This window comes from Callorhinus ursinus, unplaced genomic scaffold, assembly GCF_003265705.2.
Source record: "Callorhinus ursinus isolate GAN/ISIS: 27379988/994484 unplaced genomic scaffold, GSC_fseal_2.0 scaffold31, whole genome shotgun sequence".
Taxonomy (NCBI): domain Eukaryota; kingdom Metazoa; phylum Chordata; class Mammalia; order Carnivora; family Otariidae; genus Callorhinus; species Callorhinus ursinus.
The window spans coordinates 13,492,543-13,507,034 of record NW_027397093.1 but is presented as its reverse complement, the minus strand read 5'-3'; the positions used below and the strand labels follow the sequence as shown (position 1 = coordinate 13,507,034).

The 14,492-nt window shown below is 57.1% G+C and overlaps 1 protein-coding gene across 1 annotated transcript in view; it reads left to right on the top strand.

Moving 5' to 3' along the window:
* CDH23 (cadherin related 23) overlaps positions 1-14,492 on the top strand; it is a 407,397-nt gene that overhangs the window by 328,243 nt on the left and 64,662 nt on the right. Inside the window, exons 33-36 of the mRNA XM_073878857.1 lie at positions 3,837-3,986; positions 5,228-5,356; positions 6,282-6,410; positions 7,152-7,379. Coding sequence (XP_073734958.1) covers positions 3,837-3,986; positions 5,228-5,356; positions 6,282-6,410; positions 7,152-7,379 — 636 coding nt within the window. The remainder of the gene's footprint in view (positions 1-3,836; positions 3,987-5,227; positions 5,357-6,281; positions 6,411-7,151; positions 7,380-14,492) is intronic.

Sequence of the window (14,492 nt, the reverse complement as noted above, 5' to 3'; positions counted from 1 at the left end):
AGACTGCTAACCATTCATACCGTGGCCTTTTCTCTCCCTTGGCCTCCTGCCGGCTCTGCCTACAGAAGGTGAGTGGCCTGTGGACTGGGGCTGTCCCCTGTACTGTTGGCTGTGGCCAGTGCCGGCTCCGTCCCTATGTGGCACTGCACCTTCCTGCATCCTCTGGAGACAGGCCCATGAACAGGCCCGCAGCAGGTTCCTGCCCAGACCCTTCACAACCACTCCTGTCCCGGCCCATCTTGGGCACGTTCCCCAGATCCAGCTCTGCCCTTCATGCCAGCCCGTGGGGGCTGGGATTTGGGGTAGGGGGCACTAGAAAGGCGAAGGTGGGACACACAATAGAAGGAACACGGAGGCTTCGTCCCAGCTCTGCTGTGTGACACAAGCAAGTTGCTCAACTTCTCTGTGCTTCTCTTCCTCGGGTCTAAAGTGAGGATCTTGCCCACGGCCCTGAAGCTGGCAGGAGGTGGCGAATAAGAAGCCCTTTGTAAACTAGGCCCCAAGGAGCATATGATGGGAGTGGCATCCGTAAAGGGGAAACTAGCCCTCTCTTGGGGGTTGGAGGAAGGAGCATATAATGTTATGGAACATGAGGGTGGGGCCCACGGTGCCGGGGCCTGGGGCATGCTGGGCAAGGGCTGCCATGGGCACAGTGTGAGTCACTGACCTCAAGGACTCTAGGGCAGGAATACCACGTGCTCAGAGCATTTTGAGGAACATGACTGCTGAGGCCAGAGGTGTCGGGCAAGGTTCTTAAGAAGGGGAAGCAGGGACCTCAGGCTGGGGGGTTGAAATGGGGGTGGTCCCCAGAGTGGAGGGTCTACCACTATCCAAGAGGATAGTGCCGTGCTAATGTTCTTCTACAAGAACGTTAACAGTGTACTGGGCTTGGGCCCCAGCCAATCCGGTCTGAGGCCATCTGTCCACCCCCTGGGGCATCTGGCTCATCCCCGGCCCTGGTTATAGCCACATTCTCACTCCCCACTGGGTCCCTATCACATTCGCCTAGAAGGACGGAAACAAACCCACTGTCCAGGCTAAGAACCCAATGCAGCTGCTTGGGGTTCTCTGCCCCACAGCTCCCTGGAGGTGCTCAGTTCCAGTGGCCCTTGTTGTGACTTAGTTGTATCCCGAAGCCCCCTCCATCCACAGGGCCAGCCTGGGGGTAGTGAGGCCAAGAGTAGCCATGAGCTGCATAGCTCCCCTGAGCCCCGCAGTGTTCCCAGAGGGCAGCCGGTGAGCAGAACCCTCAGTGCTGGATGCCAGGCAGGTACCATGTCCCGGCCCTCCCATCTCAGGCTCCTGGCCACCCCAGCCAGAGGAGCTGAGGCTCAGGTCAAATGGGGCCCTCTCATCGGCAGCCTCATCTATAAAATGGGCATAGTTGCAGCTCGCCCCTCATTTTTATGGGGAGTCTGGGAGCTGAGGCCAGGTGGAGCCTGATAAGCAGCCAGGGTGGCCAGGATGCTCCCACCAAGGCCACTGGAGGCCTTCTGTAGATTAGGTAGCCCCCATCCTCCACACAGGCCGGGGGGGGCGCACCCTAAGCACACACTCCTGCTCAAGCCCTGTATCTCCATAATCGCTATACCCTCTTCCAGGAAGCAGGACCTACGGCTTTCTGCTCTGCCCTGGCTTCCTCCCAGGCCCCAGCGCCCACTGCCCCAGATACAGCAGCCCTGTTGGCCCCCGGCACTGTTGGAAGTGGTAGGGTGGAGGCAGCCTGAGGGGCCTTTTAAAGGTGGCATCATTTCCTCTGCAAGGCCGGAACCCCCAAACCGCAGCTCACCTACACCTGACTCTTCCCTGACCCCAGCAGCCCCCGTGGGCCCTGGGAGGGGTGGGGAGGCAGCAGGAAGGGGCAGGCAGGGTGGGGGGGGGGCGGCAGGCCCTGGCATAACACCTTCAGGCCTCTGGGGCCAGGGGAAGTAGATTTGGACCATGAGGCCCTGTGTGGGAACACAGACCCAGATCTGATTCTATAGACCTTGGCACCTGCCCTCCGTTCTCCCCCACTGAGGCTGACTCTCCGCTGCTGGGAGCACCTCACAAACAGCATCACAGTGGTAATCCTAGAGGAAGCACCTACTGTGTGCCAGGCTCTGGACTGGGCTCAGGGTACAACAGGAAACCAAAATCAGACGTAGCCCCTGCCTTCACAAACATAAGACACAGTGGGGGAGGGATGTTGATTAAATTATCACACCAGTCAGTGTATGCTACAGGAGAGAGTCTATTATAAGATGTCAAGGAAATCAAGGAGGGCTTCCCCGAGGAAGTGACTCAGGCTGAGATCCACAGAAAGCGTAGACATTCACCCAGCCAAGAAGGAAGAGTGTAAAGGCAGAGGGAATAGCGTATGCAAAGGCTCTGTGGTGGGAGGAAGCACAGGAAGCCTGAACAAAGCCTTGAGGGGAGCAAGAGAGTTTAGAGGAATCAGAGCACAGAGGCCATGTTTGGTTCTGCCCTGAAAATAGCACGGTGGGCATTATTGTGCCCATTTCACAGACGAGCAGACTGGGGCTCTGGGACTTCACAGAACTCCCTGACCAAAATCATGAGGGATAGGCAAAGCCTTGGTGCGTGAGATCATGCCAGTCTGCCAGGCAGGAAGCAGGACGGGGACCACATTGTACCACCCCTGAACTTTTTGTTTGCTCATTCATTCCCCAAAGCATCTTGGTGCTATAGGTGTTTTTGTCCCCACTTTCAGCTAAGGAAGTGGAAAATCAGAGAGGTTGAATCATTTTTTCCAAAATCACACAGCTGGTAAATGGTGGAGTTGGTCCTGCCTCCAAGCCTGGGCTTCTTGCCCTGTGGTTCTGACAGCTCTCTAAAGAGATGGAGGCGTGGCTAGGATGGAGAAGAAGTAAGACCTGATTGGAGGGGGAGGAAGAAGGGGGGCTCCTCTGCAGCAGGGAGGTTCCCCAGGCTCTCCACGGGGGCCTGTGTATGCCGCAGGCAGGCAGGCCTGGGAGCCCCTGTACCCCAGGCCCAGGGAAGGAGAAGACTGAGGTCTGGCTCAGGGCAGGGCGGTGGGAGCAAGCCCCAACTGGGAGTCCCAAAACCCGAGCCTCTCCCACCCTTCCTGAACCTTCCCATCAGTGAGCCTCAGGGGTGCTCATGGCCATCTGTGGGCTGGAAGCTACAGGCGCAAAACAATATGCTCTTCGCATGCAATTTGCACATTCCCGGTTTATATGTGAGAGTTGGAAATTCCTCTCCTCGCCCCACTGGGAACACCAGGCTACCTCCTGGCCCCTTCTTGTTCCAAAGCCCCGTTTCCTTCCCTCTAATCCAGATGCGCCAATGAATAGGCCTTCGGGCCGGATCTGGCTGCCAGATGTGTTTTGACCAGCCGGCACCTAAGTTTTTCCTTTAATTTTTATTAATCGACACATAATTCCTCATAAAAATCTGGATTCCAGGTTCCCCTTGAAAAACAGGAAGCTCTGCCAATGTCAAGCTGGCATTCTTCATGAATTTTTTGCTGAGTAGCCTCTGTCCCCTTTAGCCAAGGCCCGTGCCTTCCAGCTCTCAGCCCCACCACCTAGGAGTCCCCCCCGCCGGACCCCTACCCTGCTGTCCTGGCCCCAGCATTTGAATGCGTCCAGCCCTCCCCCATCACACTGTGAGGAAAAATGTGCTCAGCACCTCTGTGTAAAGCCCGAATCGGCCCAGGCAGGCTCTGAATGCTAGCTGACTTTCTGGAACTATCAGCTCTAGGCCCTGATGGGCCCATGGTGGGAGCCTGGTGTTTGCAGCCAGGAAGCGGAAGGAGGCGGTAGGTCTCTGGCTGCCTCCCCCCTTCCCCCCCCCCCCCCGCCGCCCTCCAGGTCTATATCACGGTGCTGGACGAGAACGACAATAGTCCCCGGTTTGACCTCACCTCCGACTCGGCCGTCAGCGTGCCTGAGGACTGCCCTGTGGGCCAGCAGGTGGCCACCGTCAAGGCCCGGGACCCCGACGCTGGCAGCAATGGGCAGGTGGGCACCAAGTGAAATAGTTGGATCTTCCCTGTCGGTAGGAGGTTCAGGTAGCCTCTCCGCTAGAGAAGGGGACAGTCAGGCTCCACCCAGCCCCAGGCAGCACAGCCCTGCCCTCACCCTAGTCCACGGTCAAGGAGAGGAGGCAGGGCTGTGCAGGCTGTTGGCCCTGCCTGGGTCAAGTTGAACATGGAGCCCGAAGGCCTGTCACAGCTCAGCCCCCCCCACAGCAAGCTGAAAGCAGAGGGGGTTCATCCTTCCCACTGACTCCTTCATCACCTGATCCACCAACCACTTGGCATCTCGGCCCTGTGTGCCAGCCCTTCCCACGTGGCCCCAGGTCTCAGAGAGGACGTGCTCCTCCTCCCTCCTGCTTTGGGGGGCCTGTCCCACGGCGGGAAGTGCTCCCTCCACACACACTCCAGGTCTGGAGGCCCCAGAGCACAAGGACGGGTGATGGAGCGTATTATTCTTCCCGCTGCTTTAATCTGTCCTATGAATCAGGTGGTATGTTTGAGGAGGTTTCCACCATTTAAAAATGGCTTGCTCGGGGCACCTGGGGGGCTCAGTCGGTTAAACGGCCCACTCTTGATTTCGGCTCAGGTCATGACCTGAGGGTCATGAGATCAAGCCCCGCATTGGACTCTGCACCAAGCATGGAGCCTGCTTGAGACTCTGTCTTCCTCTCCCTCTGCCCCCACCCCAAAGCTGGCTTGCACATCTCTGGGGGGGGGGGGGGGCGGCGGTGGCTTTGGGGTCAGAAGCACAGGCGTTCAAATCTTCGTTCTCTTGGTCATTTGCAAGCTGTGTGACCTTGGCCAACTGTTGCATGTTTCTGAGCCTCCTGTCTGCAAACTGAAAAAAGCACCTCCTGATTGTTGCTGTGAGGGCCAGATGGAACCCCAGCTCAGGCCCGCTTCTAGCGGGGCCTCCAGAAATCTCAGTACCTCCCCACCTCTGTCCCGGGAAACGTCCGTGCCGTGGGACTCACACGCACCCTTCTGGCCCCTAGGCCGGTAACGCTGACCTCTCTTCCCCCAGGAGCCTGCCACAGGTCCTGCGCTGCCTCAGTGCGCCTGTCGCACACATTTTGAAGGATGTGACCACCTCTGCATCAAATGTTCTCTTTTCAGATGCCCTTACCGAGCAGAGGGCCCGGGAGGGCAGGGGCGGGGCTCAGCCGGACCTGGCGGCCTGTCCTCCCCACTCTCTCCCGCCTCTCTCCCCCTCCTCCCTGACAGGTGGTCTTCTTTCTGGCCTCTGGCAACATCGCTGGGGACTTTGATATCATCACCACCAACGACTCCATTGGCGAAGTGTTTGTGGCCAGGCCTCTGGACAGAGAAGAGCTGGACCACTACATCCTCAAGGTGAGAAACACCCCCCGCCCCGGGGTCTCTACTGACCATCCAGGAGAGAGCTTGGCACGGCCTGGCAGTCAGCTTCCCGTGTCACTGGTCCCCAGGGGACCCAGAGCAGGAAGCAGAGGTGTCCATCCCTGCCATGGGGGCCAGGGGAGAAGGCTTGGCAGAGCTGATACAGTCCTGACTCTTCCACAAACAGTACTTTGGGCAAGCTGTTCACTCTCTCTGGGCCTTGGTTTCCCCTCTTGTGCAACGGGCAGAAGAACCCCTCCCTGGCCTGCCTCTGCCTCTGCCTCGGTGAGAAACAAGCACAGGTGTGAGGAGTCCCAAAGGCCACCATTATTGCTGAATTGCTGTGGCTGGCCTGTTCCCTGAGGACTCTGGGGACCCCAGGCCTGCATTTCTGCAGGGGTCTGAGCCTGGAGAGCATTTTCTGCTGCCCCACAGGCATCCAGGAATCATCCGGGCTCCCAGGGATAGGCTTGGGCTATGGGGGGGAACTCCAGTTCATTGCTGAAAAGATTATGGGAGGCTCTCTCTGTTTGCCAGGGTTCAGATAGGAGTACATGGAACAGAGGTATTTGAAACTAAAGGCAGGAGCCCGGGGTCTGGTCACAGGCCCAGGTCATGGTCAGGGGGCTGGCACAGCCCAGAATATAGTCAGGGGTGGGCACACCAGAATCAGATTCCCAAGGATGGCCCCAAGTCAGACAACAATTGGGCAAGGATTGTTTGCAGCGTGGGGCAGAAGGCAAAATCCTGGGGAGAGCCCAGGACTGGCAGGCCACACAGAGGCAGGGATGGACCCGCAAGTCTCTCTGCCCTCCTGGTCCTCCCCACTGGGCAGGCTGCCCTTTCAGACTTCATGTTCCTGATCCTTCCCCTACCTTTAGCCCTGAATCCGGCGTCCTCTCTCCTCTCCTTCCTCCAGGTTGTAGCATCCGACCGTGGCACCCCTCCGCGGAAGAAGGACCACATCCTGCAGGTGACCCTCCTGGATGTCAATGACAACCCTCCAGTGATCGAGAGCCCTTTTGGGTACAATGTCAGCGTGAACGAGGTGAGGGCAGCTCTTGCATCCGTATAGCCGGCTGTCCAAGTCGGACAGTGGGTGTGAGTGACCATGAAGCACCTGTTTAAGTGTCTGCCTGGCCTGCGAGGCTCTCAGACCTGGCAGGTGGGGGCGAGGCCCACTCATTCACAATTCCAGCCCTAATGCCAGATCCCGGAATGCCGTATCTTTCTGTGGGTGGTGTGAAGAGGAGACAAGAGGCGAGAGAAAGAAGGAAGTGGCCTTTCACCACCAATAGGGATTTATCCCAGGGAGAGCTGTTTTTAAACACAACAGCGCATTTACTATTCATTCTTAAGACTGAGCCACTAAGGGAAATTTTTGCCCCAGCATGACTGGGTATCCGCCCAGGCTGGGCATCCATGAAAGCAGGGTGGTAGAGGGGTTTAAAGGCCAGATCTCAAGCCAGGCTCCCAGGATTCGGACCCGGGCTCTGCCCCCGACAGGCTGTGTGACCTGCATACATGCTTTCTCCGAACCTCAGTTTTCTTGTCTGTGAAGGGGGATGGCATCATACCTGACTCATGGGGTTACAGGGAAGGGACAGTGAAGTCACACAGCCCTGCGTATAGTGGGCGCCCACAGAATGTTCGCCACCAGCATCTTCAGCCCCCTCCTCGGTGCTCCACGGTAGACAGAGCAAAGCTCTCTAAAGGCCCACCTGAAGCCCTTGGGCCCCCCCCGGGGGGCTCTGAATCCAGAACGACCTCTTTCCTGTTCTCCCCGCAGAACGTGGGCGGGGGTACTGCTGTGGTCCAGGTGAGAGCCGCCGACCGTGACATCGGGGTCAACAGCCTCCTATCCTACTATATCACTGAGGGCAATGAGGACATGACCTTCCGCATGGACCGGGTCAGCGGCGAGATTGCCACACGGCCTGCCCCGCCCGACCGTGAGCACCAGAGCTTCTACCATCTGGTGGTGACCGTAGAGGACGAAGGCACCCCCACCCTGTCCGTGAGTAATGGGGGCGGCCGCAGGGAGGGGAGGGTGCTTGAAGGACAGCTCTGCCTTCCCAGCGGGGCAGCGGGGGGACAAGATGGGTAGGAGTGGAATGCCCGAGGTGGGAGAATCTTTGACAACTCCTCTGTCGTGCCTTTAGGAGGTCCGCCTGTGAGTGTTTATGGAGGACCCGCGTGGGTGTTTAGGGAGGCCGTGTGGGCAGAGCTCATGTGCTTGTTGGACCACGCCTGCAGCCACCCCGAGCTTCTGTTGAGCCCTCTTTGCGCAAACAGAGCCGTTCTGTGGGATGGTACGGAGTGAGCCTATACCGCAGGGCCTGGCCAGCCCCCACTCCTCTTGTCAAGCTGTGTGGCCACGAGACTGCATTCACCCACACCCCGTGCCAAATGGGAAAAGGTGCTCTCTGGCCTCTTCCCCTCTGTCACATTGCTGGGACACGCTGTCGCCACATGTCCAGGTTGAAAGGGACTGACGTTCTTGGTCCCGTCTGGGACAGAGCCCCCACCCAAGGCAATGTGCAAGGTTTGCGAGGTTGGAGAAGGAGGTGTGCCCCGCGGGACCAGATGGCGCGATGGTCTGGGGGCAATGGGCTGGGGTGGGAAATTCGGAGTCAGGAGTCCTGTGAGCTGGCTGCACAATCACTGGCAAGTCAGAACCTCTCGGAATGTGGATCTCGTCATCCGTAAAGGGAGATGCTATCTCCTCTCTGTGGTGTCTGGGGAATTGAATTAGCTCATGTCTGTGGAAGTGCTTGGCAAACCCTGAGGAGGAGGACCGTATCAGCTGTGTACGGGCTGCGGTAACGCTGCACTGCAAACCAAACCGAATGGAGAGGCGAACACAACCGTTGACTTAGCACCAACTCTGCAAACTGGCAGTTTAGACCTGGCTTAGCTGGGCTCCCACCTGTGTCGGGGTTGGGGGGGGGCAGCTGTGTGTCATTGGATGGCTGGGCTTTTGGGGGTTGGCCACCTATCAGCTGGGGTGACAGGGCCACCTGTCTCCCCTCTTCCAGAAGGCCAGCCTATACTTATTTACGTGGAGCTAGAAAGGGTCCAGGAGAGACCATGGAAGCATGCAAGGCCTCTTGAGTCCAGGTTTGGAACTGGGCTGAGGTTACTTCTAGCACATTCTGTTGGCCAAAGCAAGTCACAAGGCCAGTCCAGGTTCAAGGTGTAGAGAAATACACTCTATATTTTGAAGGAACAAGCTGCAAATGAGTTGTAAAAAGCGTGGATACAAGGAGGTGTAAAGGATTGGGGACGTTTTTGTACTCTGTCCACCCTAGGAACCTGATCATGACTGAGGCCTCAGCCCTGTCCCTTTGCCCCTACGGGTGACTCTGTTAGACCCATCCCCTCTGGCTCAGCCCTGTGGACTGTGGGGCCAGAGCAGGCCTGGGCTGGGCTCTTTATCTGGAGTGTCTCTGGGGAGGTTGGTGGAATTTGACCAATCCCAGGAAACCACATTCGGAGATGCTGAGGTTATAGGACTGGCTCTGGGCACACCCTGGGCATCCTCAGCTCCAGAGCTGCCAATGTCCCCACTAATCACTTTAGCCATCCCCACCCAGTGAGCCAAAGAGAGGCATGTTTACAGGACACATAGAACTGCCTGAGGGGCTAGGAATATCAGTTAACTGTGGCGACATGGAAGGACTCCATTTTGACAACCCCCACCCCCAACTGCACCTGGCTTCGGGGCAAGTCATCATCCTGGTCATCTTGCCAATGGCCTTTAGAGACGTGTTTGGCTACAAGTGACAGAAACTTTATAGTCATCCATAAATCAGAATGCATTGTATTCACATAACAAAAATTCTGGAGAGAATTACAGGTGTTGCTATTGTGCTCAGTGATGTCAGAGCTAATGCCTCTTGACCTTTCCCCCGTGGTTACATGATGGCTGCTAGAGCACCAGCCATCATGTCAGCATTCAAGACAGGAAATGACAAGAAGACAAAGCTATGCAAGCCATTTCTGCCCCTTTATCAAGAAAGCAAAAGTTTTTCCAGAACTATTTTCCAGAGTTCTGCTTATGTCTGTAGCCAGAAAAGATTCATATGGGCACCTCACTGCAAAGGAGATTGGAAAAAAAAATGACAGGATTGTTAGGACTGGCTTATTACCTGGAAGCCAGATATATCACTCAAACAAAAGCAGAGCTTGTTAGTGAGGGCAGGTCAGAGAATAGATCTGGGGTGGGAAACTGAGAGCACGTGCCCCTCCTCCTCCTGACCTAGGCCAGCAAACACACCAGTCCCACCCCTGCTCCCCCTTTCCCCGCTCCCCACAGTCCTAGAGTTTCCTGGGGAGGCAGTCAGTGAGACCCTTGACACTCTGAGACCCTGAGTTTTAGAGGTGGCATCTGGCTTCCTTTTGATCCTCAGAAGAAAGGACAATTGGGGAAATGTGAAATCACCCCAGCCACATTTAACCACCAAGAACGGGTGGGCCCCTACCCAAGCAGTTCCTGCAGAACTTGGGACTGGTCCCCGTGGCCAGAAAGTTTCCATCTGTTGACAGACACCCTGACCCCACCCCCACCCCCAGAGACCCAACCTAGCCCAGTGGAGACCCATGAGCACTGCCTCCTCACACATGGGTCCTTGACATTCTGACCCCACCTCGAAGCGGATCTCAGGCTTTCCAGCTCCCTGCTAAGACTATGAGAAGTGGGGTGGTGAGAGGTATAATCTCCCTTTCTCTACATTCCTCATTCCGGCCATCACCAGCTCGGGCCCTGGAAAGTACCTTCTAGATGACTTGGATCAGGCATGGGGTTCCCTGAGGCCATCACCGAGGAAATGTGTATATGGCTCCTGGGCTGTAACACCGTGATACAGACAAACAGCATCATGGACCAGCTGGGAAAAGATTTACAGGAGACATTTTTTAGGTCAAAAGGCATCTATCCTTTCAACTTTTTTTTTCCTGCTGCTTCAGGTTGAGGAAAGATCCCTGGTACTTGACTTCTGTAAGGGACACGCGACGGTGAAGAATTGCAGTGACAACAGGAGCATAGTTGAGAACTGAGCACTAGAGGATATTTGTTCGTTCATTCATTCGTTCGTTCGTTCAGGCAGCCAGTCAGTGTTCCCTGAATGCCCACTATGTGCCAGGCCCCAGGGATACTGGGAGGAAACAGTGTTGGTCCCTGCCATAGTAAAATGCAGCCGAGTAAGGAAGGCACTGAGACTCTCCAAGCACAGGAGCCAAGGTGCAGATGGGCCTGCATTGAGGAGCACTAACAAGGGCTTGGGGAAGGCTTCTTGGAGGAGGTGACAGCTGGGCTGTCTTGTCGCTCAGTCATTGTTAGCACAACAAAGCACACCCTGGACCCGGAGATCCACCTGAACAAAGGCCTAAGATCAAGCAAAAACCAGGGGTGGGTTTGAGGAGCTGCTCGCAGTTCAGGCCCGTTGCAGGGTTCAGAGCCAAGAGTGTGGCTCTCTATCTATATATCCTTCCGGTGACATTGTCTCTGGGGTCTGCCCTAAGGGCTGATCACACTACTTTCTCGCGTGCCCCCTCGACTTCTTCCCTGTACAGCTGAGCCAGGGTGAGGCACAGGGCACAAGCCGCAAGCAAGGGCCCTGCAGCCAGCGCCCAGCCATGATTGGCATCTGCCTCCAAGGAGCACTGGACCCCTGAAGATTTGCTTCCAGTGATCAGACTGCCCCTCTAGCTGGTGAACCCCCAGGGTCAAGCACGAAACGGAGGGCCAAGCCAGAGGTGACCAGAGGAGGTCCCTTCCCTGCTGTTGGGCAGATTTCACTGGTTGGGTATTCGAGGATAGGGTTGTTTTAAGCCCTCTTGCACCAGCCAGAGCCCTGAGCAGCATCCCAAGGTTCCAAGAATGGTCACCATGGTCTTATGGGTGGATGCCACCCTGCATGTATCCGTCCAGAGGTGGTGCCCGGCAGACCCACACACCGACCCGTTGTTTCCACCTACAATTATCTGCCTGGTCCAAGCCAGCCCTCACTGGCACAGGACCAGCCTCACAGGGGCAAGTAAGAGTCCTTCCTTTTTCCTCTTTCCTCCTTTCATTCAACACCAAATACGTGCCCAGCCTGTACTAGAGGCTCGGAAGTCAGACCTGAGTTGGGTACAGTCCTGTCCTCACGGAGCTCCCAAACTGGAGGGGAGATGGACACGTAACAGAGAGTGACCACTCTCTGATGTGATAAAGTGCCAGGAACTTCCTGGAGCCGGGAACCAGGGAAGGTTTTCTGGAAAAGACATCATTTGCCTCTGTGACTTACGGAGTGAAGCTCTCTTAGCAGGGGGCCTGGGATTCAGCCACCAAGAGAAATCTTGTATCTGAGCCCTCTTATCTTTTCGTTTCACCCTGGCCCCCCTCCCCCCGAATTTCCTGAGAACTGTACATTCCTGTCCCACCCAGCTCTTAGCCCTGTATCACCCAGAGCTAAGAACAGCTGTGCAGCAAGGGGCATCCGGACCAACCCAGGCCTGTCACACAATGGTGTGCCACCCAGCCAGGGGAAATCATTGTACAGCCTCTGCCCTCTGGCTAGCTCCAGGCCACAGGCAAGGGAGGCCCGGCTGGGGGGAGGGGGGGTCTAAGTGGCCGTCCGGGAGGCCCCTTCAAGAGGAAGGGCCGGGCCAGGGGAGGAAGGACGGAAGGCAACTGGGAGGTCAGGAGCTGAGCCCCAGCCACAGAGGCACCTTGGCAGGAGGATGGAGAGAGGGAGGGCCTGACGGGGGCGGGGGGTCTCCCTGCCACGCGAATCGCAGCCAGCAGGTTAGACAATCCCAGCCAACCAGCTCTGGCATCTCAGGCTGGTGGGGACCTGCAGAAATCACCTGTCCAGGGAGAAGGACAGAGGTCACCCACTGCCCACTTGCTCGTCCAGGAGTTGCCAGCGGAGAAAGTCTGCGAGCTGGGGACATTGCTCTTGGCAGCTGACCTCCTATCTTTAGGGCCAAGAGCTCTTCTGTGTATTAAACTTGGACCCTGCTGTTGTTGAGGAAGCCTGCTTCCCCTGGCTCAAGCTCAGGAAACCCCAGCCTGGCCCCTTCCCTGTGCCGCACACCAAGTAAGCCAGCCTTCTCCGGCCCAGCGTGATGACATTCAGATCCTTCCCTTGCCCTGCGTCCTGAGGGCTGTTCTGCAACTGCTCAAATGCGGCGCATGCATCCTGTCAGGTCCTCCCAGAGACCCTGAGGCTCCGTGGTCAGTCAGCTGAGAGCTTCTCCTTTCCCCTCCCCCATGGTAAGCAAGCTGGGAGCACAAGCCACCGTGCCCACCAGGAGTCCTGTGGCTTCAGCACTGCCAGGCAGAAAGGGGAGTGGCAAGAACAATGCAAAAGAAATGGAGCCCTGGGCTTGTGGGTCCAGGTTCACGGCCCTTCCCCACCCCCCAGCCGTGGTGTGTACTCTAAGCAGGTCCAAGTCCTGGCCTCTGATGCCATTCAGTTCGGTGAAGGTGAAGGAGCACAGGCCTGAGAAGCAGAACACCCAAGTCTTAGTCCCAGTTCCACATTCACTTGTTGTCACAAGACACCAATCTTTTGGAGCCTCGGTTTTTCTATGCATGAAATGGACGCAGTAAAGCCTCCCCGGGTGTTCTGGTGGGGAAGGGAGAATCAAAAAAGCAATAACGTTAACATGTGTGTTTTGGAAAACACAGCATTGTAACAGAAAAGGCCAAGCGATAGCCCACCGGCTATTTGTCCCTCTTTGTGCCGGGGGCGCATGGCTAGCTGATGGCAGCGTTTTCTCATTAAGCTGTGTTGCTACTTCAGAATCCCTCCCGACTTATATTTTAGAAAGTCATGCCACCGGATCACAATTGCGAGACGAAATGAAACCTCTGCCCCCCTGGCCTGCACAAGCTCAGGGTGTCATATTGTCTTCGGGAGATCCCACCAAGCACAGACAGAGCTGGTGGAAAGTCAGAGGGGGGCGCCCTGTGAGTGGTCCAGAGAACAGGACCCTGGTATCCCGGTTCAACGCATCACCCCATGGCCATGCTTCAGTTGTCAGCTCTGCGACTGGGTCCAAAAGACAGGCTGTTCCCGGACCCACTGCCCTTTGGGAACCCCCGGCATAGTTAGGGAGACGTAGCATCCATACAGGAAAGAAAGGCAACAGTGCCGAGCAGGCCCAGTGAGTGCCCCGTGGGAGGGCTAGGTGGCCAGTGCCCTGTGTGGGCTGGGTCCCCCACGAAGCTGGGCTGTGAGTGTCTACTTCTCAAGAGGCCTTTGCACCTGGTGTCCTGGCCGGCAACCCTCAGTCCCTTTCTGCCCACTGCCGTGCCCCTGGACTTCCCTCAGAAATCACAGACCAGCCTTGGGGTGCTCTAGCTGACACCCAGGGAGGCCCCTTCTGGGAGGCAGTGCCCAAGCAGGGGTGGAGAGTGACCGGACCTCTGCAGGCCGTCTCTCCACCATGTCTCCCTGAGGCCCTCACCACAGAGCACTCCCTGAAGAGGGCAGTGCTTCGGCCCCCGTGTTCCTGCATACCCACCGCAGGGCCCTTCGTCACAGACACCACCCCCCACCCCCCGCCCAGGCAGGGCCAGCCTGATCCAACAGTAGCATCTCCACTACTGGTCCCCATGGCATGCGAGTCTAACTAAGGGAACTAACTAAGGGAACTCCATTGCCTTAGCCTCTCCCTTGGAGGGAATAAAGGCAGGCTGTCTTTATTAAATGTGGACATCGGGAGAACGTGACAGGGAATGATGGCTCTTATAATTCCTGATCTAGCTCTTCACGACAACTTAGTGCCTCAAAGCACAGATTTCCTTCTGAGGGCCTCAACCAGCGCCGTGACCCATCAGCCTCCTGCCTCAGTCCCACCCTGCCTGGCAGCTGACTTTCTGGAGGCCCCAGCGTTCCTCCCAGCCCCATTAGAGGCAGGAGCGATGATCCCACTCCCCTGCTCTATTCGGTGCACCCCAGCCCACAGGCACTGAGCTAGGGCCCACAGGGACCAGCCCCCAGGGCAGGTGGCTCCAGAGGCTCTCACCACTCCCAGGCGAGCATGGAGGGCTCCTCGGCATCCTGCCCCTCCTCGGTAGCAGCAGGGAGGATGCCTTAGGGCCTCTGGGGGCAGAGCGTGTGGTCATGGATGAAGA